General features: G+C 43.0%; 1 protein-coding gene across 3 annotated transcripts in view; it reads left to right on the top strand.

Annotated features, from left to right (window-relative positions):
• The first annotated feature begins 751 nt into the window (after nt 1–751).
• TRANK1 (tetratricopeptide repeat and ankyrin repeat containing 1) overlaps nt 752–27,877 on the top strand; it is a 258,846-nt gene continuing 231,720 nt past the window's right edge. The window contains exon 1 of one of the 3 annotated variants that reach the window (XM_033930525.1): nt 752–873. Coding sequence is in view for 1 of the 3 variants with exons in the window: in XM_033930523.1 (XP_033786414.1) it covers nt 20,024–20,046 (23 nt within the window). In the remaining 2 variants the exon portion in view is untranslated. Of the gene's footprint in view, nt 874–19,495; nt 19,646–20,018; nt 20,047–27,877 lie in introns of those variants that run through there. The other 2 variants (XM_033930526.1, XM_033930523.1) reach the window with 2 other exon arrangements.

The raw sequence follows: 27,877 nt of genomic DNA, 5'->3' as shown, positions 1-27,877 counted from the left end.
ATGTTTGGATAGGACTTTTATGTTTCAAGCAAGTAAACAGCAGTCCTGGTTTGGTAATCACATTAGTGTAGCCAGGTTGACCTATAGCGCTTTTCGGAAAGAAATTAAAACTGTACTATTTGATAGATTAATTTCCTAAAAGAAATTACATTCAATGTAATAATTCTTTAATAATTGCAATAATTCTACTCTGATTATCCTTAAGAAATATATTGTACTTTTGCTATGTGTATTTTATACTTCGCTGATTGTCCAACTCTCTTTGATGTAAACCGCCGAGAAGTCGTCAGATTGTGGCGGTATAGAAGAATAAAGTTATTATTATTATATAGAGTTCAGTCCTTTGTGTATGAGCCTCTGAGTTACTGGTTGTGTCAGTCTTTCCATACCCAAGCTTTCTAAAATTAAAGCTTGAATGAAAGAAAATTTGGAAAAAAAAAAAAAAAAGTGAACACATGAGCTTTTAAGCATATGACAACCTACAAAAATCTCTAAAAGATTTTAAAGCAAATACTTTAGAACAAAAGCTAATTTCCGACTGGATATGGAAGATCCTGTTTGCTAGGACGATGAGCAGATCTGCTTTCTTTTTCTCCTTCTGTGACGTTGTGCTGCATCTCGGGTTCTTCCTTTCCATTCTCTGACTGCCCTGTTTGCTTTTGGAAACCGAAACTAGTATTGATTTCCCAGAAATGACATCAGAAAAGCAGGGGAAGGTTCTGACTGAGCCTGTGCAGGATGTAGGGTTTATTTACAAGCAGCAGATGAAGATTTGCAGGCAGGCGTGTGGAGGAAAAGAGATCAATCCCAACAGGAGTTGCAGCTCGTTTTTTCAATTCTCTGTATTGGCCTTCCAAACGTTGTAGGATCCAGGTATGTGTCGCTATTTTCTATTCAGCCAACTGGCACAAATAAGCTGAGGCTAAAGTTACTTGGTAGAAATAGCAGTTAAGGGCTGCTTGAACTGGTCACTAATGCAGACACTGTTTTGCTCTTACCTGTAGCTAGCAGCGGTACAGAAATAGTTAACAGCAGCCGAAATGAAGGCAAGGGTCATGCTGCAGGTTGTTGAGATGAAGTTGGCTTCAGAAAAAGGAGGACGGATTGAGACATCTGGGTTTTACTTCCATTGCCCCAATTCTTGTACAATCCCACTTTATTAAGAAGAAAAGAATAGCCTTACTGGGTCAGACCAGTGGTCCATCAAGCCCAGCAGACTGTTCTCACGGTGGCCAATCCAGGTCACCAGTACCTGGCCTAAACCCAAAGAGTAGCAACATTCTATGCTACTGATCCAGGGCAAGCAGAGGCTTCCCCCATGTCTTAGTAACGGATTATGGACTTTTCCTCCAGGAATTTGTCCAAACCTTTCTTAAAACCTGCTACGCTATTTGCCTTTACCACAACCTCTGGTAATGCGTTCCAGAGCTTAACTATACTCTGAGTGAAAAAATATTTCCTCCCATTGGTTTTAAAAGTATTTCCCTGCAATTTCATGGAGTGTCCCCTAGTCTTTGTAATTTTTGACAGAGTGAGAGATAGAGCCACTTGTACCCGTTCTACTCCACTCAGGATTTTGTACACTTCAATCATATCTCCCCTCAGCCTTCTCTTTTCCAAACTGAAAAGACCTAATCTTTTTAGTCTTTCCTCATACGAGAGGCGTTCCATCCCCCTTTATCATCTTGGTCACTCTTCTTTGAACCTTTTCTAGCGCCGCTATATCTTTCTTGAGATAAAGAGACCAGAATTGAACCCAATACTCCAAGTGAGGGCACACCATGGAGCGATATAGAGGCATTATAATATCCTTAGTCTTGTTAACCATCCCTTTTTAAGAATAATTCCTAGTATCTTGTTTGCTTTTTTGGCTGCCGCCGCACATTGTCTACATTACAATGACACCCAGATCTCTTTCTTGGGCGCTAATCCTCAAGGTGGACCCTAGCATCTGGTAACATGTGATTTGGGTTATTCTTCCCAATATGCATGACGTGACCATATGTCTCATTTTGAATGGGACCATCCCATTTTTAGGTAACCTATCCCATTGTCCCCAAACACAGCTTTGAGATGCCGAAATGTCCTGTTTTCTGTAACAATTTAAAAAAATGGTGCTGTGCTTGGGGACAATGAGATGCGTCTTTACAAGTGGCGGGTCCACAAACCTCTGCCCCCCATGTCAATTCTGACATTGGAAAGGAAGTTCCGGGCTAGCCAGGCAGCGATTGGCTGGCTCGGAATTTCCTCTCTGACATCAGAATTGATGTCGGGGGGGGGGGGGAGAAGGCTTGTGGGCTCGCCGCTTGTAAAGTCGCTGCACACACCTGGCCTGTTGCTGCATTGGCGTCGGGGAAGCAGGAAGAAATCGGCGGCAGTGGCTTGGAGAAATTGGTATTGATGGTAGGGGGTGGGGCAGGGAGAGAGAGAGAAAGAAAGAAAGAAAGGGGGCAGGGAGAGAGAGAGAGAAAGAAAGAAAGACAGAAAGGGGGGCAGAGAGAAAGAAAGAAAGTCATATCTACAATGTTATTACTTAAAAATTAGTAGATGTTCCGTTTTGTCAAACAAAAAAAATAAATGGTCACATTAAATATGCATCATTTTGCATTTGTCCACATTAAATTTCATCTGCCACTTGGATGCCCTGTCTTCCAATTTCTTAAGGTCCGCCTGCAATGTTTCACAATCCGCATGCGTTTTAACATATATTCTGGGACCAATGGGTTATTTCCCTCCAGGATCTGTAGGAAGCCTCAAAACTTCAGAGGCTTCTCCCTCTCATACCTCATCACTGAGCATGCTCCTGTGTACAGTAGTCTTTCTTCCTACAAGCCAGGCTGTAGGAGCTTAATTGTTCTGCTCATATTTCATTTTGTGATATTTCAGTATTTTCATTCAATGGTTTTCACCCTTGTGCTGTGGAGGTTCTCTGCGGGGACATCCTTGACTGCGGGAGATCACAGACCGTTGGAAAAAGTCTGCTTCTGGTGGGTTCCTTGCTAAACAGTAAGCCCCCCTGGACAGCCTACACATCGGATTGGGGCTCAGGGACTGTTCCCTTTGGAGCTTGCTCACCCCAGGTTTGTCCGCTAATGGGTATAGAGCACAGGCTGAGTGGTTCTGTAGAGGCATGACTGGGATCGGAGCCTGACTGCGTTCTTCTGTCAGGTGTCCACACGGTGTGTCTAAGGATGGCAGAGGTTTCCGGCCATGGAAGTCAGGCCGGTAGGGCAATCAGAAGATTAGGATTCTAGATTTCCAGTTCTCTGAAGCAAAGGATCTCACTGTCAGCAGTTTCTGCTGTGTCTGCAGTGTGTTTCCTTTCAGCACATGTCACAGTGAGTAAGGGCCGACAGCCTAAATCAGCGATTTTGGGGGATTCTTAAAAAGGTTTAATCCTAAAATTTGTTTTCAGTGAGTTCCTGTGATTTTCCCGGCACACGCGACAGCCATCTTGGATTTTTCCCAATTTGATTTTAAAGTTATTTTTCCTACTTCCAAGCTTAATTTTTGCAAGAAAACCATATAGATGGCCTCCCCAGGGTAGGATTGGATGGATTCATGCCTCATTTGTAGTGGATGGCTGTCAGTTGCAGGGCCGTGTTCCACGTGTGCTGTGGCCCGAGGTGGGGGTGAAGTTTGCCTCGATGCAGTACCTTTGGACCCCGAGAGGGTCTTCAAGTGCCTTCTGCCCCAATTCTCGTGAAAATGGCTTTGGGGGACCCTTGGGAGTGCAATGGCATCATTTTGGCAAAACGCAAGTGCATTTTTGGCAATATCCCTTGCAAATCTTCCAAACAGTCCAAACCTGAGGTGCAGTGCTTGGCTTCTGCCGCAGAGGATAAGTTTTCCCTGGAATTTGTGGTTGGGCTTTATCAGGCATTTTAAATTAAAACTGTCTGTCTGTTTCTTTTTCACCAACCTCTGTACCAGTCACAGGGACTCCTGCTCCAGTGGACCAGGGTAGTTCTTCTTGCCTTCTGGCCGGGGTAAGACAGCTGTGTCTGTAGTTGCACCAGACATTTTTCTTCCATCCCTCTGCTTTCGCAGGGCAGCTCTGCGAAGATCGCTGATGTGACAAATCTGGTGGATCTTCGGGATCCGGATTGGTGCAGAACCTGTGTTTTGGAGGAGGACCCCACTGTGCACAGATTTGTCAAACCCGCATACCTTGTTGCTTGTATTTCTGGAATTGACACTGCAGTTGAAACAGCAGTCACTGCTGAATGTTCCCTCACGAGTGATCAGAGGCCACATTCTGCCTCTTTTCCTGATCATCTTGACCTGGTTCAGATTCTGTCAGATGTCTGGGAGACCCTGAGGGTCTCTTGAAATGTGCTCGAGCCCTAGCGCAGCTTTCTCCCATGGTGGATGGCTTTAACAAGCACTTTACTCCTCCGAAGGTGGATTTTTTGATGGTGCAGGTCACCAAGCGCACATCTCTCTCCAGCAATGAAGGGGGGGGGGGAGGTAGTCCTGAAGGATGTCCAGGACTGACTCGTGGATTTCATCCTTAAGCGTCTGTTTGATTCGTCTGCGGCTGGTGTTTCATCTCCACTGGGAGTTTGTTCCATGAATTTACCACCTTTCCATGAAGAAGTATTTTCTCAGGTTACTTCCGAATCTGTCTCCTTTCACTTTCATCCTATGCCCCCTCATTCCAGAGTTTCCTTTCCATTGAAAGAGACTCCCCTCATGCATTTATGCCACATAGGCATTTAAATACTTCTATTACATCTTCCCTCGCTTGCCTGTCTTCCATATTGAGATCTTTAAGTCTGTCCCTATTTGCTTTATGATGAAGACTACTTGATAAACTTTTAGAGGGATACTTTGATATGGAACATCCTTCCTACTGAACTTAGACTGGAAACTTCTCAAGAAAAAATTAAGGGCTCTTTTTACAAAGCTGTGTAGGCTTTTTTATCGCCAGCTGCAGTGGTATTAGCTCCAATGCTTATAGAATTCCTATGAGCTTCAGAGCTAATACTGCTGTGGTGGCAATTAAAAAAGCCTAACATAGCTTTGGATTAACCCCCCCCCTTTTTACAATCGCTATGCTTTTCTTTTCAATGATGCGTGTAATTCCTAATTTTTCTTTCCCTTCACTAGTCCTTACAAGATTACAAGACTGGACACAAAAAGCAGACGTGTACTAGAATTAACTCTTTTTTTTACCCTCTCCCCCTCTTCATTTTTTTTTTGCACAACTTTCCTATCATAAATTGTAATTCCTCTTGTTCTCATTCTCCCTCTCGTCTTTTTCTCTTTGTATACTGTGAACTGAAAAAAAACCCCCAAAACCCACACCAAAATGTTTTCTGTTGTATCTTCAACAGAACTCGGCTGTGTCTTGAATGAAGTTGATGTAAAATGTTGTAAATATTTCCCACCACACCGCAACACTATCTTGTGAAAATGAATTGTGAACTGAATAAAGCACATCAAAAAGTTATATGGCATATCTTGCAGAAAAATATAAAGTCAAAAAGTAATGTTTCAATTATGGTAAGCAGATGTTCGCAATGCCCTCCCTTTGCACAAAAGCATGCCCTCAGCCTTGGCCGCCACTGATCTATGAACTTCTCAATGATGCTCTGCTTCAGCTCAGCCCAAACAGAGATGAGGCGCTGTTTAAGATCTTCAGCATCAGATATCACTGTCTGTGAGACACTTTCCTGTATCGGTCCCTAGAACCAGTAGTCAACTTAGTTTAGGTCTGGTGAATTTGCAGGCCAGAGGTCTGAACCAATGAAGTCTGGGGTCTCCCGATGGAGCAGATCTATGGTGTCCTTTGCCCGATGTGCTGGGGCATTGTCCTGTTGGAAGATGACGTAGTCTCCTGACGTGTGATGGATTGCTGACAACAACTTTTGCATCAAGAGGATGTCCTGCTAGTATGAGCCGTTGGATCTTAAACCCAGGATCAATGAACAGATCTGTGAATCTGAGTTTTGAGATTGCGACCGAGACCATGACTGATTGAAGGTCAGGTGGGTCCGTAGTAGGTGTTTGGCATTAACCTCACACTTCACTGTCATTGAAGGCACGTACAGGCGATCATTCTGTGTGTTAATCAGTGGAGCTACTGTAAATATCTTTTCATCTGTAAAACAGATGAAGCTGATGCTGTGCTCTGGGTACTTGGTCAAAGCTGCTGGTAATGTTTTAGGTGTGTGTCTTTGTTGTGTAAAGTTAACTATTGGGCACAATGCTTTTTAAGACATTTTAATTTCAGAATTATCCTAACCACAGTTGTTTGGCTTATTCCTGCTTCTCTTGCTATTTGGCTAGTTGTTCGGTGTGTTTGTGGCACGTCCTCCTGGCTCAGTACAAGATCGCGTACAATGTCAATGTGCGAATTGAGTGCGGTTGTTCACTGCCTGGCTTACGATCCACAGTGCCCATTGCTCGGATCTTGTGTAGCAGCACATCAAGACCATTTTTGTTCCAACCCTTCTGTGGAAACTCTTCCAACAATTATTCACTGTTGTAACTAAGAAACGCTATCACAGTGAAAACTCCAGAAGTCTTTGGTAAAACAGAGAATTGTTTATTTTCTTCCTGGCCAGAAAGGTTGTCCAATTTGCATTGAAAGAATGACAAAGTAGGCACACAGAGTTCAATACATCCATTGGTTTTATGGTTAGTTCAAACTTTTCTTAGTCCCTTTTGCCTGCCTCCTCATTGTAAGGAGCGAGGACAGTTCACAACCTATCAGATCCTTTATTGACCACTTCCTGTTTCTCCATCCCTAATTACTTCTCCCATTACTGTTATTCCCAGACCTCCGACTCCATTTACGATTGCCCATATTTAGACACTTGCTCCTCTCCTCACCTGCTCACCTCTTATGTTATGTATTCGGGCTGATTACTTGAATAGCCCTTATGGTTAGTTGTGCTGAGCCATCAGATTCTGTGTTCTCTTGTCTTGACTGTAGGCATTGTGTTCATACAGTATCAAATACTATCCCAGGAATGCCCTCCTCCCTTCTCCTGATTCAGCAATACTGCTATATGTACACGGTGTTAAACAAATTCCCTCTACTGGAATTTATTGGTTATTACACTCTGCAACAATTAACATCAGTTAGAACCTTTTTAATGCTATTTCTAATTTAACTTCTCACATATCCTTTTAAGTTCTTTATCAGAATTCAGTCTTCTGCTGTGAAAACCATTTTGATACAGAAACTGTTTACAAACTATCGTCTGCTTCTGCGCATATCCCATAACAACAATTCATTTTTACAAGATAGTGTTGTGGTGCTGTGGGAAATATATGCATTTTACATCAACTTAATTCTGGACACAACACACTACATTTTATAAGAATTGGCCGAGTACTGTGGAAGATATGCCAAAAATCATTTCTGTGTTTTTTTCCCGGTTCATAGTGTATATTGTAACAATTGTGCACTGCATTGATATTACCTTGACATGCGGTATATCAAACAATAATATGAATATGGCTATAACTACACAAAGATGATGTATTGAGCATTCTTAGCTCCAGCCTGGGCAAAGAATAGAATCCAGATACCCTGGGCTGTATGCAAAACATTTTTTGAAAACAATTGGATCACTTGATGAACTTTTTGAAGGGCATTTTGATGTGGTAATAGCCACACAAAGAAGATGTATTGAGACATTTGATGAAGTGAACTTTTGTTCTTGCAAACCTATCAGAAGTTTTAAAAGACCTATTATAAATTGTACCTGCTGTATATATCACCTGGGGGTGAATCTTTTCATACAGGTTTATAAATCCCCAATAAATAAAAAGAAAGGGGCCGTCAAACATTTGATGATTGTAAATTTATTTTCTGTAATTATGTTTTCTTATGTTATGATTTGTTACTGATATATGTAAACTGTTTAGATGACTTTCTAATAGCTGGTATATCAAATAAATATGAAAATTTAAACTTAAACTATCGAAGCTTGGAGAAAGTCGGGGGTGTCTACTTCAGAGAGTTTGCTGAAGACCAGGGAGGTGGAGAGTGATTTAGCATTATGGCAGCTAGTCAGTCAATAATATTTCTAAAGTTGGTAATCCTGCCACATTTCCCTTCTCTCTTTTCCTCTCTCTCAGTGGTTCTCAATCCAGTCCTCGGGACACACCTAGCCAGTCATAAGAACATAAGAATTGCCACTGCTGGGTCAGACCAGTGGTCCATCGTGCCCAGCAGTCTGCTCTCATGGCGGCCGTCTGGTCAAAGATCAGTGCCCTAACTGAGACTAGCCCTACCTGAGTACGTTCCGGTTCAGCAGGAACTTGTCTAACTTTGTCTTGAATCCCTGGAGGGTGTTTCCCCCTATGACAGACTCCGGAACAACGTTCCAGTTTTCTACCACTCTCTGGGTGAAGAAGAACTTCCGTACATTCGTACGGAATCTATCCCCTTTCAATTTTCATTAGATCCACAATAAATACACAAGAGAGAGATCTGCACAGACTGAAGTCTATGCATAAGATAAATGTGCATGCACTTTCATTGTGGATCTCCTGAAAACCTGTCTAGGTCCGTCCCAAGCCAAGGACTGGGTTGATAGTACCTGTGTACCCCTCATCTCCAGCATCTGTTCCCTGTCTGTTGCCTTCCTGCTTCCTCAGCATCTGACAGTTGCCACCCTCTGATTCAGAATGTTTTGGCATCAACATGTTCAAAACTCATGGGCCAGCATTTCTTTTCTGGCTGCTGATGCCCGGCCTTGGGAGATTTGCAGGTTGTGAGGTTTTTGAGCATGCTCTTGGTGCCAGCAGTTCAGGGGAGGGCAATCACAGCCCTTGAGGGCCACAACCCAGTCAGGTTTTCAATATTGCCACACTTAGTAGCAGTGACGTAACGAAGCTGAGCAGCACCCCTCCCCCTTCCCCGTACCTTTTTTAACTTCGGTGTGAGCAGCGGCCAACTTGCTGCCCGCGTCGGATTTGGTGCTCTCTGTGATGTCACTTCTTAGGTGACGTCAGAGAGAGAGCGCTGACGCGGGCAGCAAGTTGGTGGCTGCTCACGCTGAAGTTAAAAAGGTACAGGGGAAGGAAAGGGGCGCACATGCAGCAGGGGGAGGAGTGCTTGCGCCCCATGGAAGATGGTGCCCAGGGCGGATTGCCCCCCCCCCATTTGCCAGTGATTACTAGTATGTATGAAATCTACTTGCATGCAATGAAAGGGGGACAAGCAAATCAATCTCTTGCATACACAGCATAGGTACTTGTGGAAATCTTCCAGACATGACGGGTTGTGGATGCCCATCCCTGGACTAGCTGGTGTGAATGGGAGGCAGTGGGGGAATGCAGTCTCACAGTGCCACTGGCCGCATATCATTTTTGTTAAACCTTTTTTTTTTTTAATTATTTTATGGCATAATTAATTTTGATTAAATTTTAAACAGCAATACCAACATAAGACACAGTTATTTTTCTACATAACAAGAACCAGTATCTTTACTTACAAGTAAAATATACAATATAAGGCACCTCCCTACCTTTTATTTTTATTTTAAAGTATTTGGTAGTGTAAAATATTTAGAGCGGTGAACTGAGAACCAGGGAAGCATGTTCAAATCTCATTGCTGTTCCTTGTAATCGTATGCAAATCACTTAGCCCTTCATTTTCTCTGATACAAACTCCCCCCCCCTCTTTTTGTACAAAGCAGCGGTAGCTGCTGCGGCATGGCAAATGCTCTGATTGGATACGTGCAAATGAGATCATTACATTTAAATTCTTTCCAAAAAAAGCCGCGGCCATGTTTGCTGAGGAAATTTGACGATATAGCACTCATGGAACCGGCATAAGGGGAAATACCTTGGTAAAGCCCCCTGGGCGAAACATAGCCTATGTTGGAATGAAGAACCCCTGCTATGCTTCATGAAAGAGATGAGTATTAAAAACAAACAAATATAGAGTTATAGATAAAAGAATAAATTATTCATAATAAAAATATATAAAAAATAGACAGATGAAGACCCTGGTGAAATTGTGAATGAAATCTATACGCAGGCTGCACCGCTGAGGTCTTAAAGTGGGATTAAACTGAAAATATCTAAGGTTGCTTGTGTTTTCTGAAATGCTCTGATGACCATTAAATCCCTATGGACGTTGGAGCGATTTACTGCAGCAGCAGCCACTACTGCGGCTTTGTAAAAGGAGCCCTTAGATTGTCAGCCCCCCAGGGCCAGAAATATACAGTACTTACTGTACCTGAACTACTACTAAAGAAGGCATAAACTAAATCCAAATCCCTGTGCCTTCCTTCTGGCGATGCACCAATCCAGTGAGGTAGCTACAGCCTCATGTTTTAAAGCAGTGGTCTCAAACTCAAACCCTTTGCAGGGCCACATTTTGGATTTGTAGGTACTTGGAGGGCCTCAGAAAAAAATAGTTAATGTCTTATTAAAGAAATGACAATTTTGCATGAGGTAAAACTCTTTATAGTTTATAAATCTTTCCTTTTGGCTAAGTCTTAATAATAATATTGTAATTTATAGCTAAAGAGATGTATGATCAAGAAACTGTTTTATTTTACTTTTGTGATTATGATAAACATACCGAGGGCCTCAAAATAGTACCTGGCGGGCCGCATGTGACCCCCTAGACCGCGAGTTTGAGACCACTGTGCTAGTGCTAAAGTTTGCTATAAGTAATTTTTTTGTCCACTTAATCAAAACCATCATGCTTCAAAAGTAGCCTAGTACATTGGCTGAATGTGGGCCCCCCTTTGAATTTTATGTGGACTATGAGATCATGGGAATTATACACAGAAAAAAAACCAAGCTGAAACCATACCATAGTGTCTGACAAATCCAATTTCTCTTGATTGTGGGTGGCAGACAGGAGGTAGGAAAGTGGGTGTGGGGGGCTGTTTATTAAAAAAACAGCAACAACACCCCCCCCCCCCGGGAGTGGGCATCCCTCCTGCTATATCATTGCTGCAGGGGGGGAGGTGGGGGTTGCATTGGCAGAAGGGAGTAGAAATCCCTTCTGCCATTTTCGCTGCCATGTGGGGGAGTCCTGGTGCCCTAATAGCAGTGAAAGGAGGCTGCTTCTCCTGTCACTGCTGTTAGGGCTCTGCACATGTGTCAATCGCTCACTGAGCAATTGATCCTGCAAATCATTGGCATGTAAACTTGATAGCGCATCAATCGCTGCTGGAGAATCGGCCAACAGTGATCGAGTCGGTATCTTTAGTGCATCTAGGGCTTAGATTGCTGCTGTTGTTATTAACAGAGCAAGTATCCTGTTTTGATCTTGTGACAAACATCCCTTCTTGCACACAGAAAGAGGAAAAATCTTTGTGCTAAGATAGAAAGTTGGAGGGTTGAAGGGATTTGACTTTTCAGCAGGATATTATTTCGTGTGATATGCAGCAGAGGGGACCTGTCCAGTTTGTTGTGCTGTGAGCGTGAAGTTAATGATTTTAAAAGGCACAAAGAGAGCAGGCCCAATTGTATCAGATGCCCTAGGTCAGGGTTGGGCAACCTGCAACCAACAGGCCAAATGCATCTCACCATTCAATTTAATGTGGCTTGCAAGACCATGGGAAGCATACACAGAAATCCCCCATCATTAAAGGGGGGATGGGACTTGGTATACCGCTTTTTCTGTGTGGTTTACACAATCAAAGCAGTTTACATGGGGCAATGAAATGTTAAGTAACCTGCCCACAAGGAATTAATCAGTGTGTTGGCGATTTTAAATATTGTATTTTGCAAATATTTTTACAATTTCCACTCTAGCAGTTTGTTCTATGGTTTTTAGTTAAATTTTTATTTTTTAGTTAAATTTTTATGTACTTATTTCAGGTGGTCTATGGCATTTTGACATTACATAAATTTGCAGCCCACCAAGGATAGTAGTACTGACATTCATTCAGTTTTCTATGTATAAAGGTTGCCATCTACTGCCTTAGGTGAGCCATCAGCCATATATGCCCATGCCCTGCTCTTAGTCCAACATCTCTTCTTCCCTTTCCCCTGCCACTACCATCCTACCTCACTGAGAGCCAAGCCTTCATTGAAGAGATGGCAGGCTTTTGAGCAGCCCTGTTAACCCCAATTATTAGTAACCCCTGTTAACAGTAAAATAACATGTCATAAGAGTAACCCACATTAGTAATTGTGACTAAGATTTGCATATGTGCTGGAATGCTATTTTGCACATAAATATCTGCATTTCAAAAAGTTTATTCAGATAAATTTTTGCAATGGTAATATGATGTGCAGAATAACATTCTAGCACATGCTCGGATCCGTTCCAATTTTTGTCTGTCTAGACATGTGCACAGCATTGGCAGCCCTTAGAATCTTGTGCATATCCATCCAAAATACTTTCCCTAATTCCCACGACCTCGATCCTGGACCCATGTCCCTCCACCACACTCCTGGATACAAACAAGATATTCCTGGAATCCATCCTACCCCTAATAAACGAGTCCCTTACAACAGATGTAGTTCCACAGAGCTGGAAATCTGCTATAGTAAAACCACTCCTGAAAAAAACAACAACCATGGAACGAGACAACCCAAACAGCTTCAGACCTGTCTCAAACCTCTTATTCATCTAACAAAAATATTGGAAAAGACAGTACTCACGCAACTGCAAGACTTAATGGAGACCAACGTCACCCTCTCCAACTTCCAGTCAGGCTTCAGGAAACACCACAGCACGGAAACAGTGCTTTTGGACATCTTAGATGACTGCTGGAAAATACTAGATGATGGAAATGATGCATTGCTGGTACTATTTGACACCATCGACCACTTTTTTCTCCTGTCCAGGCTAAAGACCATTGGAATCCGTGACAATGCACTTCGATGGTTCTCTTCATTCCTAATGACAGATTGCAGAGAGTTCTACTAGGAAAATCCTTATCTGAACCCAAACCACTCCACTATGGAGTGCCTCAGGGAGCCTCACTATCACCACTCCTCTTCACCTCTATGTCAATCCAGTACTGGATATAGGGGAAAAACACCAAATCGGAATCCACTCTTTCGCAGATGACTTATAACTCTACCTCCCCCTAGGCCGACACCGAGACACACAAATCAATAATCTTCAGTCCTGCTTAACTGAAATAAAGACCTGGATGACTTGGAACAAGTTACAGTTAAATGAGTCCAAGATAGAACTTCTCAGGATCCACAAAGATCTTTGCATATACCCCCGTCCGTCCTTTTCCTGGGGCACAAACACCCTTACACCGAAGGATAACGTCCTTAGCCTAGGAGTAACTCTCGACTGAAACTTATCAATGACAGATCACGTATCCAAACTAGTATCATCCTCCTACCTCCGCCAGGTAAAATCCATATGTGCAAACTTCTCAGAACCCGAATTCGCCCAACTACTGTATGCTTTTGTACTATCCCGCTTAGACTATTGGAACATACTACTAGTGGGCCTGCCTACCAAAACTCTCTCCCACCTTCAAAGGGTACAAAATGCTGCAATCCGTCTCCTGAAAAACCTATGCATCCGTGACCATGTTACCCCTGCATTAGCTTCCATGCACTGGCTGCCCATTCAAAAACGCTGCGCCTTCAAGGCCCTGGTCCTCGCTTTCAAAACCTTCCATGAAACGATTTCGCACTACATGAAAACTAAACTACAAATCTACTTCCCAAAGCGACCACTGAGATCCCAAGGAGAAAAATGACTGACCATACCCCCTGGCCGCTCCCTCAAAACTGAAACAGCTCGCAAACGCTTCTACTCACATTTCATACCCAGGCTATGGCACACCATCCCCCCATCTATTAGAACACTAGATGGACTTTGGAGCTTCAGGAAGGCCGTGAAAACCTTCCTCTTCACAAACCCAGGGCCTTAAGGACATGCACCCAGAAATGCCATCAGAGCCAACACACCTAGGCCACCTACCAGATGCTGCTTAGTGTATATGTTTTACTGTCATGTCTATATAGTAAATTATAATCTCCTATACAAAGGCTAACTTTAGATCAAGAAGATCTTTACTCAATAATATCAGGAATAAAGACTGCAGGTCTCAAGTGCACACGATCAATTACCAGAACTAATCTAAAATGGATTATAACTTGCTGAGAACCAACGGTGGTCACATCAAATAAATAATTTGTAAAATACAACGCTCAGTCCTAAAGAAGCTCTCAGTACTACACGAGAACGAAACGGAGATCCTCCGTCGTACAGTGGAGCAAGCCGGGCGATGCACAACACTCGAGCTAAGTATCATATAGCACTATTGAATATAAAGAACAATAGTAACAAAATGGTGGTTTCAACAGCAATTAAATAAATATGAAAAATGTATGAATAAAAGGGAAAGACTCTGATCAATGATAGCCCGCATGCATGGCCAATTAACCAAGATTAGTTCTGGTAATTGACCGTGGGCACTTGAGACCTGCAGTCTTTATTCCTGATATTATTGAGTAAAGATCTTCTTGATCTAAAGTTAGCCTTTGTATAGGAGATTATAGTAGATATACTAGAAGAAACGATTGGATTTATATAGTAAATTATGTCATCTCTGTCCTGTCTCGATTATATTATGGATGTACTTTGTAACCCATTCTGGGTTCCTTTGGGAGGACGGACTACCGTATATACTCGAATATAAACCTGGATTTTTGGGCCAAAAAATTGGCCCAAAAATGGGGGTCCCGGTTTATATTCAGGTCATCCCTCAGTGACCACCCGAAACCCTCCCAGACTTCCTGCAGGCCTGCCTTAGGCCGGGACAGGAGGGATCCCACACTGAAATCCTGAAGATTGTAAAGGTAGTAGCCAGCGGTGCACCCGGCTGGCATGCAGGAGCGAGCTTTTCATGCTCCTGGCCAGCCCTGCACTGCTCCTTGATAGGTTGCCGCAAGTTCTTGTGGGATTCGCGGTTCTCATGGCAGCCCATCAAAGAGTGGTGTAGGGCCGTCCGGGAGCACAAAAAGCTCACTCCTGCATGCTGGCCCGGGTGCGCTGCTGGCTACTACTTTTACAATCGTCAGGATTTCAGCGCGGGATACATGCTGGACCACCAGGGAACAGGTACGCGAGGGAGGGTGGTAATTATTAGTGTTGGCCAGGGCAGGAGACGGGAGGGATCCCTCCTGTCTGGCCTACCATTAGGTGGTTTAAGTTAAGGAGAATGGTTAATCTGCTGGCTGGGTTAGAGGGCAGAGAGGGATACGGGACAATCAAGCCATTGTGACATCACTGATGAGGTTGGCTCTTTTTAGGGGGAAGAGGGTACAGGGAAGGAAGGTGGGCAATGTTCAGAGCCTGGCAGGGAGGGGGACTTGGTTCACAGCCTGGTAGGGAATGGGACTGAGTGCAGTGCAGGGCAGGAGGGAAGGGGACTGGGTGCAGAACTTGGCAGGGAGGGGGCTGAGTGCAGAACGTGGAAGGGCAGGACACTTGAATATTAAGCCGTCCGACTTATATTCGAGTCAACCATATTTTTTTTTCCCTCCTTTTTGGGGGGAAATGGGTGTCTTGACTTTTTGAGTATATACGGTAAATCATTGAATGAATGAATAAATAAATAAATAATTAGCACATAAGTTTGGTGTGGATCCTGTTTGCATATAATTTGTTTACTATGACCCTGATGCTCAAAGCTCTGACAACACAGTATTGAATACCATGTTGAGAACATTTTTTTTTAAATTGGGTGATGCTCAGCATAATAGCATGTAAATTATATGCAGGCTATTTGTGCAGAGCAGTCTTGGTAAAAGGGGGAGGAACTGTGCCTGACGCCTGCTCTGAAGAGCAGCTGCTAGGCACAGATTCTCCTCCTGCCTACAGCTGCCATTCTCCTCCTCTATCCAGCTGATGGCGACTCTGGAGCCACGATCAACTGAGAGCTGGCAGAGGGGAGAGCAGTAGCTGTGGAAAATTAGCAGTCAGCTAATTCATGGCTTCCCCTGCTGGCTCTGAAGCCGCGATCAACTGAGTACAGTGTGAGGCCTTGTCACAAGGAGTTGAACAGCATTATAGGCTTTATACTGACAATCTCAAGAACACATTGAATGCTTGAGTGTTTGGAACACCATTGGTAGATGACTACACCAAAATGTATGTGCTTAGCTATTAGTGAAGTATGTTAAATTTTCTGTTATTTTCCACAATAAAGTACAGATATTGAAGGTTCATTTAATAAAATACTGCTAGATTTTTTTTGCATAAAATGCCTTTTTATCATTCCTGGCGCAAGGATGCAATATCATTCACATTCCCAAGCAGGACAGGTGAGGAGGTGGCTTAGCCATTATTTACCCTGATTGATTCTGTCACACACTCCGACCTTGAATATATAACATGCAAACTTGAGCTGTCTAATGACTGATTCAAACTACTCCCCATTATTTTTATTTTCTCTTTCCTATATTTGTTTTTGTTATTAATTATTGTTTATTTATTTATATTTCTTTTTCCTTCTTTTAATTTGAACTTAATATTGTCTATTTTTTTTTCTAACTTCTCTTTATTACTCTTCAGGAACAGCACAGATTGTGATCCCTATCTGGGACAGATAGGGAGTTTTTGAGTGCCATACTTCCTCATGGTTTAACCAATTTTAATATTAACAATTCTTCTTGTTGTATTCTTTTGTGCACCACCATGAACCGAAAGGCATATGTGCAGTATATAAATAAAGAATTATGTTATATACCTAGTTTATTTCCTCTTGTATTGTACCATCCTCAATTTATATCGTAATACACTTGTGACTTCCTTCAGGTTACTGGTACAATCGCTGATCCTATCCACCCTGGACTACTGCAACATCGTCTACCTGGGTATCCCACAAAATACAATAAAGAAACTGAGATTAGTGCAAAACACTGCAGTTTGCCTAATCTTCGGACTGAGAAAAAATGACCACATTAGCCCATACTACAAAAAACTGCACTGGCTACCAATAGAAGCACGAATAAAGTTCAAATTTGCATGCATCTGCTTCAAACAAATCTGAGGCCTAACACCTTCCTACCTGCAAACACACTTCACTCTACACAACCCCACACGAACAACCAGAAACAAAAACATCTTCGCCTATCCTAAAATCACTGGCTCAAATACAAATCCTTCCTTGACAGAATCTTCATGTTCCAAGCTAACAAACAACAATCCTGGCTGGGAAACTACATAAATAAAACCAGACAGACCTACAACGCATTACGAAAATCAATCAAAACCACTCTGTTTGACAAATTCATCACCTAAACAGACCGACCTTCGCTCACCACGCTTTTCCCCCTACAAACCCGAAGCAATCTCTCAGGCAACTCCTCTTACTTTTCCTCCCCTTCTTCCCCTTTTCTTCTGTAACATTCCCCCTCAAGCATTTGTAATTCGCTGAATGTCCAGCCTTCTTTCGATGTGAATCGCCTAGAAGTCGTTTGACTATGATGGTATAGAAAAATAATGTTATTATTATTATTATTATTGTATCATACTATGGTCATTTGTATTGAAAGGTCACTTGGATACACAAAGTCAGAGGCGTGAAGAAAGTACAAGAGTTTTATTCACAGCATGCCGGGACTCTAGTGCAGTTAATAGCCTGCCTACTAGAGTGTCAGAAACAGGAAATACACGGACTTTTATGCCCTTTTTGCAAACTAATATATGCAAAAACTACAATTTTCATTTGTTACTTCTATAACTTTCTACAATTATTATTGGTCCTAAGCCAGCACTTATGATGGTTCAGGGGTACAACTTATAGTCCTATAGGAAACTAGCTTATTTCTCTGCTTATCTAAATCTCACAGGTCTAAATGTTACATGTACAGAAGGGCAGGGCACATCATGGCTCAAACTCTTATATATTCAGCTTACAATGTGGTAAGGCAGGGACATACATTTCAGGCAGATGCAGTCAATAGATTATACACTGTTTTCAGCTATGTAGGCCAGAGCAATATTTTAAACAGCAGTTAACCATTTCATGACCCTACAGTATCTCCTTAAATTGCACTGTACCCATTTACGTCTTCCTATCCTATTTAAAATTGTATTTCCCCCCCCCCACCTATCTCCTGTAATTCTTGTCAGTCTGTAGTGTCCATATAAATACATATACAGGTTTTATATAATAACAAATGTCTGTATGCCCCCCTTTTTTAGAAATTCTATTGTAAAACCACTTAGAAATTTGATAAGCGGGATAACAAATTTTAATGAAACTTGGAAACTTTTTAGGCATAATGTGACTCATAAATCCCAGATTAGATTAGATTAGGTTAGTATGGGGCAAATACTGCACGCTAACTAATTAAGTGCAAAAACACCTTCCACGGGTATTCTCTGCCCATGAAGAGCACTTAACCTGTGGTTACCATACAATAACTGCAAAAATACCACAAAACCTTTTAGCCATAGCTCCCTGCTGGCAGTTACTGTGCAGTAAACTGCATTTAGGGCGCTTATTACAAAGCCAGCGTTAATGCGGTTTAGTAACAGGGCGGTTTGATGACCTCTTCCGCAAACAATGTAGGTTTTTTTTTTGTATTATTAGTGTTATACTCCCAGCTATCATCTTCACACAGGACATCGGGCTAGTTTCACTAATCTTACGGATCCAATCTGATCCGTTAGTGATCTGATCCGTGAGGTTGCTGGCCGCCCGATTCACGATGCGTCCTCACGCAAATGGGGACGATTGGAGTCATGCCCCCCCAACCAACTGCACGAATCGCTGAAGAGCGATCCCGACGCATGTGCAGACCATCTTCTTTGCCTGTAGATGGGTCTGCACATGCTTACAGAGCTTGAAACTTTTTTACTTTGCGAGCCCGTCATTTTAACCCGCTTTAAACCTGCGGGTTGAAACCATGGGCGGCAGGAGAATCGGGGCAGAGAGCAGGGCAGTTGGAAGGACGTGAGCGACTGGTCCTCAGCAGTTGCATATTTTTTGATCGGTCAGCCCAGTCGGTGTTCCTGAAATTTTTGTGAATCACTGTCTTCCTACATTTGCATGCCATTCCCCCCTCCTTTGCATGTGCAGATCAGGCACAGATCGGATTGGGAGTAAGGTTAGTGAATCAGGTTGGGATTGCAAAGTGGTTGGGACACAATAGGTGTCCTTAGTGAATCTAGCCCATTGTCCAAGATGCTAATACTGTATATTTTAAAGAAATCAAGATGCAGATATGAAGATTGGAAAGATTTTATTATTATTATTATAATTTTTTTGGGGGGAGGGGAAGGTTATCTGAGAAACACCAATTTTAACCTAACTATTGCCTCCAGCTACTCATTAGGAAAGGTTTCGGCCTCTCTCTTTGATTCTGTGACAGACTAGGCGGCGCCAAGAGCTGCCTGAGGAGGGGGGGGGGAGCTGAGTTTAGAATGCTGGGGCTTACTGATTTTTCGACTGTCCAGGAGAGAGGGCGCTAACCCAAAAAGTTTGCTAGAGGTAGGAACTGTAAAAGAGGGAGGCATGCTGGTTGTGTAGATTCCTTCTCCTCCTTATGCAGATATGCGCGACTGAAAAGGGGGCGTGCGCGAGGAGCCAGGTAGAGTCGCTTTGCCTGGTGATAATCACCGGCGGCGGGAACAGGGCGGCAGCTGGCCAGTTCCCGAGCAGCAAGCCCCTCCCTTTCCGAGTGGGCACGGATGGGCCGTCGTCCTCGCCACCATTTGTTCACGGTAGGGAGGGACGAGCGTGGAAACATTTCCGGGTGCCCATCCTCCACCTCCATTTGCAATACAGTATTTTGATACGGGAATAACAATAAAAGCGTGGTCGAGTGGAGGACGGGGGTTGTGAAGCCCATTCGATAAAAAAAAAAGTGGGTAGTGGTTGCAGGAATTGCACGACGGGATCTAAAAGAAAACGTCCTATTGAGTTTGCATTTAGGCTCGGACGATGGTAGCTAATTTGTTTGCGCGAGGAAAAGGGGAGGAGAGCTTTTGCAGTTTTGGTTTAGCGCCAGGTGTAACGTGTTCGGGGTGAGAGTGTGTTTGGGGGGGGGAGGCAAAATGCAACATCGCTAAAAGGTTGTGCATACAAGTTGCTGGATGAAAATGTTCCCAACCGAATGGCAAGGGTGAGATGGGTTCTGCGGGATTGCTTGGAGCTTCTTTTGGAAACTGCTTTCTACGTTTGAGTACTATGTAAACCGTTATGATGATCTATCGAACAGCCGTCTATAAATACTAATAAACGTGTTTCTGGTGGTTCTTTGTGCTTCGGTGTTTTATTGTAAGCTGGTCTGGGTACCGCTAGGGTGCAAATCTAATTGTCTAAACTTAAATGTTGCCCCCTGGAGGAGGCTTCCAACCCTCCCATTTTGTTTGTGTAGGGAGGGGGGGAGGGGGCATGCTGATCCCTAAATCACTTCTGCTGGAAGTGTATTCTTATGCTCTTGTGTGCACTTTAGGTCACCTGCCCTTTATTATTTTTGAAATGAAGATGGTTCTTTAGGAGACGTTTTTTGATCAGGCAGTTTAATCTGGTCTTTCTGCTTAATCTGAACTGGGTTCTTTTAGGCCTTGAGCTTTAAAACATAGGTGAAAATGGCTCAAGGTAGTGAAGTAATTTCCCCACAAGACATCCATGGCTTTGATTAGCAATTCTATCTTAATTTCACCGTGGTTACACCCATACATAGCTTAAAGAACTTTATTTTATTTTATTTTTTTAAGTCTTTATTCATTTTAATAACATACAAAGTGCATAAAAAAATACAACAATTGGCACCAAATAACAGCACTTATTACTAACAATAATAATATAAACATCTTTCCTCCCCATCCCTCCCTCCTTCCCAATCCAGATAAGTGTAAAACTCAATAAAATGGAAGGCTTAGACTTAATTGGTGGATACAAAATTTGCTAAAGGGCCCCAAATCTTATTAAAATTTTTACCGTAACCCTTTATTTCTGAATTGATAGGTTCTTGTCGATTACACAAGCACAGGGATTCCCACCAAAAGGTGTGATTCAGTCTATCACAATTCTTCCAGTTTTTTGTGATCATTTGAATAGCAATCCCAGCCATTATAAGAAATAATTTATTCTCAGCTGCAGAAATTAGGGACTTGGGGTGCCGAATATGAAATTATATGCCCTGTCATTGTAGCTTTGAAAGCATCCCAAATAATCTCCAAAGGAATGTCCTCTGAAGAATTGAAATAAAAATATTCATTCATTTTAACTTGAATTTCCTCAAGGAAGTTTGAGTCTACAAGCAATGTATTGAACTTTAAATAAATAACTCGGATTTAATTTTTTGTTTTACAATTTTATAATTTAAATTATAATGTGCTACAAAAAACATTTGCTCCATTTAGGGCTCCTTTTACTAAGCTGCGATAGCGGTTTTAGTGTATGCTGAATTGCGCATACTAGATGCTAATGCCAGCATTGAGATGGCGTTAGTTCTAGTCGCATAGCGCGTGCTAAAATTCTGCATGCGCTAAAAATGCTATCACAGCTTAGTAAAAGGAGCCCTTAGTGAGCTAGAGCTAAAAAGGTTTGAGAGACACTGTTCTAGTTTGTAAGCTATATTGAGTAGGGCCCCGTCTCTAACAGTAGTAATAAATTCAAAATAGCTATATATGCTGACAGGGAATTTTTTATGCATATGTATTTTCTTATAAAAGAGGAAATACATCTACACAAATCCACCCAAACCACTACTTTACATGTCTGTGCCCTTTTACATATATAAACCAGCTTTTTATACATGTGCAATGGAAACTAAGTTCTAAAATGACCACTTATATGCTGTAACTGTCATATACAATGTGTTACCCAAAACCTCCTTCAAAACGGAGCACCACGGTGCACTTGAAAATCATGGTCTATTTGCTCCAGAAGACAGTGCCTCTCAGACCACAGTAAATACTGTGGTTCTAACCTTTTCTCCTATCCTTTGAACCAGGCCTGTAGAGTCAATACATCTTACAATCTAGAACAGTGTCTCTCAAACCTTTTTAGCTCTAGCTCACTAAGGGCTCCTTTTACTAAGCTGCGATAGCGTTTTTAGAGCACGCAGAATTTTAGCGCGCGCTATGTGACTAGAACCAATGCCAGCTCAATGCTGGCGTTAGCATCTACCATGCACAATTCAGCGTGCACTAAAACCGCTATCGCAGCTTAGTAAAAGGAGCCATAAATGGAGCAAATGCTTTTTGTGGCACATTATAATTTAAATTATAAAATTGTAAAACAAAAAATTAAATCTGATTTATTTATTTATTTAAAGTTCAATACATTGCTTGCAGACTCAAATATTCCTTGAATATTTTTATTTCAATTCTTCAGAGGATATTCCTTTGGAGATCATTTGCTGTAACTGTCACGTACAATGTGTTACCCAAAACCTCCTTCAAAACGGAGCACCACGGTGCACTTGATAATCATAATCTATTTGCTCCAGAAGACAGTGCCTCTCAGACCACAGTAAATACTGTGGCTCTAACCTTTTCTCCTATCCTTTGAACCAGGCCTGTAGAGTCGGTATAAGAAAACTTTGCTTGACTCCTCCATTTTACTACTGTCCAACTCAGACCCTTACTGCTATTGGGTTTTAAATATTTTGTCCTGGATCTAATGTACCAGTACTTTAGATCCAGGACAAAGATGTATAAGAACAAAATGATAAATTTACTATATAACGTTGTGAGTTTTTATTTTGAAGTTGGCGTAGATACTTTTTTTTTTATATTGACTCCCAACCACTGAAAATTGCTTCCAATTCTGACTCGGAGCCTTCACTGAACTGGGGTGATAATGTTTTTCACTATTTCCATTCACTTTCTCCGGTTAGTTGTTCCATTCATAAAATTCACACTAAAATTAAGCTCTCTTTAGTGCTGGGAGCAAGTGTTGCCAGAGTTTTGCTAAATACATATACAGGGAAATTACATTATAGCATTTTAAACACTGGATTTTCCTAATATCCTAGAACTATTTTTATTTTAACAAAGACACAGTAAACTCAAACTAGCGTCTCGATTATCCAACTTAAATGGGACTGGCCCACTGTCAGATATCACAGAACACGTTGAAATTGCTTATTAAGGCCCTCTTTCATCACACTGCGTTAGAAAGCTCTGACGCTCATAGAATTCCTATGAGCGTTGGAGCTTTTACTGCAGCGACCAGTGATAAAGAACCCTAAAGCGGCTTGATAAAAGGGAGGCTATATGTGTATTTTAAATGCTGCAATAAAAGCAAGATCTCAATAGCAAAGTCGAACAAATGGCCCCTTTTACAAAGACACAGTAGCAATTTCCCTGTGGCAGAATCACCAAAGCCCATAAAAAGTGAATGGGCTTTGGTGCATTTGGATGCGATATTTGTCTTTGTAAAAAGGAGCCCAGAGATAAGTGCTGCCCTTCCACTGAATCAGACACCAGGAAAGTGGACAAAAGTGGTGATGATATCGACAGTCTGTCAGATATGACGGATGGTCAAATTAGCGAAGATCTGATAATTGAGTGTAGCTATGATGTCAGAAAATAAGTTATGCAGCAGAATTTTGGAGAAGAAAGAGATTATTTAGTGGGAGACTTGTGAGAAGCAAGTTGTAGTAATCTTAAGCATGAGGTGATGAAATTGTAGATAGCAGTTCTAATAGTGTGCTCAGAAAAGAAGGGACAAATTTTGGTGATGATACAGGGAAAAGAAACAACAGGTTTTAGCAGTCTCGGATATGTGCAGCTATAAATGGAAAAAAAAAATAGCTGACGCGGTAAAACAGAGAGACAAGACATTTTTTAGATATATTAGTGATAGGAAGAAGTGCAAAAGTGGCATTGTGAGTCTCAAAGGTGAAGGAGAGGAATATGTAGAAGCTGATAAAGAAAAGGCAGAATTGCTTAACAAATATTTCCATTCTGTGTTCACGGCTGATGCGCCGGGAGCGGGACCGCAGAAGACAAACGTGAATAGGGATGGAGGAGTAATAGACCCTGATCAATTTTCAGAAAGTTGTGTTCATGAGGAGCTAGCTAAAATAAAGGTAGACAAAGTGATGGGGTTGGATGGTGTACATTAGTGCTGCCCAATTCATGGTTCAAATTGATTCACCAATTCACTATGGGTGAATCGATTCGAATCGATTTGTTTAAAAAAAAAAAAAAAATCGGCCTGGCCAATTCTGAAGTGCTGCAGCCGGGTGGGAAGTGGAGCCACAGGACGAGCCTAGCATGCCCTCCTGGTCGCCTGAAGATAAGCTGCTGGCCAGCCTGCGGGCCAACAACAACCTGGTGCTACAGGGCTGTTCGTCAATCGGGCTGGTGCTGGAGTACCTGTACACTGCCAAAGTAACCCTATCACTGGACACTGTGGAGGAGGCCCTGTCAGTGAGCGAGTTCCTGCACATCCCGCAGATGACCCGCCTCTGCGTGCAGTTCCTCAAGACCAGATCTCAGTGCAGAACCACAAACAGGTGTATAAGATCGCCGCCCTGCATGGTCTGGAGGAGACCAAGAAGCTGGCCAACAAGTACCTGGTGGAGGACATGCTGCTGCTCAACTTCGATGAGCTGCGCGCCCTGCTTGACTCGCTGCCGCTGCCCGTCAAGTCCAAGCTAGCTCTTCCAGATGTCTGTGTTCTAGCTGGAGCACGAGTGCGAGACACACATGCAGCACGTGCCAGACCTTATGAAGCACCTCTGCTTCATCCTCATGCTGGCGCCTGAGCTCGTGGAGCGTGTCCAGTCAGTCGACTTCATGCGCTCCGACCCCATCTGTCAGAAGCTGCTGCTCGACGTCATGAACTACTATCTCATGCCCTTCAGGCAGCACTGCTGCCAGAGCCTGGCTAAGGAGGTGGGGGTTACATCTAGAATGGGTACGATATGTGCACAGTACAGTCCTATATGTATAGAATCAGCACTGCCCTCGTGTGTGTGCAGTCTGTGTATAATATATATGCTTACAGACTGCATACAGTTGCTCTCATGGGTATATAGTTTGGGGTATGCTGCTATGTGCACAGCAGTCATGTTTGTATTGTCAGCACTGATGTCTGGTATGTACAGTACATGCACACTACAGATCTGTGTGTTCCTGTATGGTACATGCATATGTGTGTATGCAATCACTACTCACCCATGTGTATAATGTGTTAAGTGTAGAAAAGATACATCAGTGCTATACCAAAGGTCTTCAGTGAACAGTGGCCAATGTGTACATTTGTGCTGCCATCCCCCAACACACACATTTACACATAGGTATCAACTCTGACCCCCCCACCAGCCTGCCTCCCAAATGGTCTAATAATCCCAGTTTGACAGCAGTACAGTCAGCTGGCAGTGCAGTGAGCCTAGTGCTTCTCTAACCTGCTCTTCCTGTTGCTGGTTCCTGGTTCACAGTTCCCATGTGATTACAATATGTCAGATTTGAAATGTGTATCCTGCCAGAGCTGGTGTAAGACTGCGAATAAACCTACCAGGAAGTCTGAAAAAAACACCCAATTGGGCAGGAAAATTGAATCGAATCAAAAAATCAATTCAATAGACTGAATCGAATAGAATCAAAATTTTTTTTCCTGAATCGGGCAGCACTAGTGTACATCCTAGGGTGATAAAGGAACTTAGGGAAGTTCTGGTAGCTCCTCTGACTGACCTTTTCAACGAGTCTCTAGAGTCAGGAGTGGTACTAGAGGACTGGAGAAGGGCAGATGTAGTCCCTCTCCACAAAAGTGGAAGTAAGGAAGAAATAGGGAATTACAGGTCGGTAAATCTGACTTTGTGGTTAGCAAATTAATGGAAACACTTTTAAAATAGAAAGCTAAAAGAGAATATGAGGAGAGACTGGTGGGGGAAGCAACAAACTATAAATCGTTCTTCAGATATGTGAAGGGGAAGCAACCGGCAATGGAGGAAGTGGGGCCATTGGATGATGGAGACAAAAAGGGAGTGGTAAAGGAGGAAAAAGAGATAGCTGACAGGTTAAATAAGTTCTTCACGTCAGTCTTCACGAGGGAGGACACATCCAATATTCCGGAACCGGAAGACATTGTAAATGGGGATCGGGATGAAAAGCTGGTCCAACTAGTGGTAAGTCAAGAGGATGTCCTCAGGCAGATAGACAGACTAAAGAGCGACAAATCGCCAGGTCCGGACGCCATTCACCCAAGGGTTTTTAAGGAACTAAGGAACGAAATAGCAGAGCCACTTCGCCAAATATGTAACCTATCCTTAAAAACTGGAGAGATCCCGGAGGACTGGAAAATTGCAAATATCACGCCCATCTTCAAGAAGGGTTCAAGGGGGGACCCGGGAAACTACAGGCCGGTGAGCTTGACCTCGGTCCCTGGAAAGATGATGGAAGCACAGATTAAGGACAGCATCTGTGAACACATAGAAAACAATGGACAGCTAAAGTCGAGTCAGCACGGCTTTTGCAAGGGTAGGTCATGCCTCACAAACTTATTGTACTTCTTTGAAGGGGTAAACAGCCAGCCAGGTGGATAATGGGGAATCCATTGACATCATTTACCTTGACTTTCAAAAAGCCTTCGACAAGGTACCGCACGAAAGACTGCTTAAAAAGCTGTGGAAACACGGGGTGCAAGGGGAGGTCCACCGATGGATCAAAAACTGGCTGGCAGGCAGGAAACAGAGGGTTGGAGTAAAGGGCCATTACTCAGACTGGCAATGGGTCACGAGCGGAGTTCCGCAGGGGTCGGTGCTGGGACCGCTCCTGTTCAATATATTTATTAATGACCTGGAGGCGGGAACAAATTGCGAAGTTATTAAATTTGCGGATGACACCAAACTCTACCGCAGGGTAGAAACCATGGAAGACTGCGAAGATCTACAAAGGGACCTAACGACACTAGAAGAATGGGCCAAAAAGTGGCAAATGAGCTTTAACGTAGGGAAATGCAAGGTCATGCATGTAGGGAAAAAGAACCCGATGTTCAGCTACAAAATGGGGGGGATCACTGCTAGGGGTAAGTAACCTTGAAAGAGACCTGGGAGTGATGGTAGATACAACTTTGAAGGCGTCGGCACAGTGCGCCACAGCCTCAAGAAAAGCCAACAGAATGTTGGGTATCATTAAAAAGGGTATCACGACCAGGACGAAGGAGGTCATCCTGCCACTGTATCGTGCAATGGTGCGCCCGCATCTGGAATACTGTGTCCAGTACTGGTCGCCGTACCTCAAGAAGGACATGTCGGTACTTGAGGGAGTCCAGAGAAGAGCAACGAAACTGATAAGGGGTATGGAAAACCTCTCATATACTGACAGACTGAAAAAGCTGGGGCTGTTCTCCCTGGAAAAGCGGAGACTTAGAGGAGACATGATAGAAACCTTCAAGATCCTGAAGGGTATAGAAAAGGTAGACAGGGACAGATTTTTCAGATTATGGGGAACCACAAGTACAAGGGGGCACTCGAAGAAATTAAAAGGGGACAGGTTTAGAACAAATGCCAGAAAGTTCTTTTTCACCCAGAGGGTGGTGGATACATGGAACGCGCTTCCGGAGGCTGTGATAGGCCGGAGCATGTTACAAGGCTTCAAAGAAGGTTTGGATAGGTTCCTGGAGGATAAGGGAATTGAGGGGTACAGATAGGAGTAGAGGTAGGTTATAGGGATAGTCTTGGACCACTGCTCAGGCAATGGGCCTGATGGGCCGCCGCGGGAGCGGACCGCTGGGCGAGATGGACCTCTGGTCTGCCTCAGCGGAGGCAACTTCTTATGTTCTTATGTTCTGGAATCCAGTGGATTACAGGACCAGAGGAAACATGGATTCACTAGAGGTAGGTCTTGTCAGACAAATCTGATCAATTTCTTTACTGGGTGACCAGAGAATTGGATAGAGGATGTGCGCTAGATGTGGTGTACATCCTATTTAGATTTTAGCAAAGCTTTTGACAATGTTCCACACAGACGTCTAATAAATAAACTGAATGC

Source organism: Geotrypetes seraphini, chromosome 2, assembly GCF_902459505.1.
Source record: "Geotrypetes seraphini chromosome 2, aGeoSer1.1, whole genome shotgun sequence".
In the NCBI taxonomy this organism is placed as follows: Eukaryota; Metazoa; Chordata; class Amphibia; order Gymnophiona; family Dermophiidae; genus Geotrypetes; species Geotrypetes seraphini.
The sequence above is the reverse complement of the archived record's forward strand: the minus strand, read 5'-3'. Positions and strand labels throughout refer to the sequence as shown.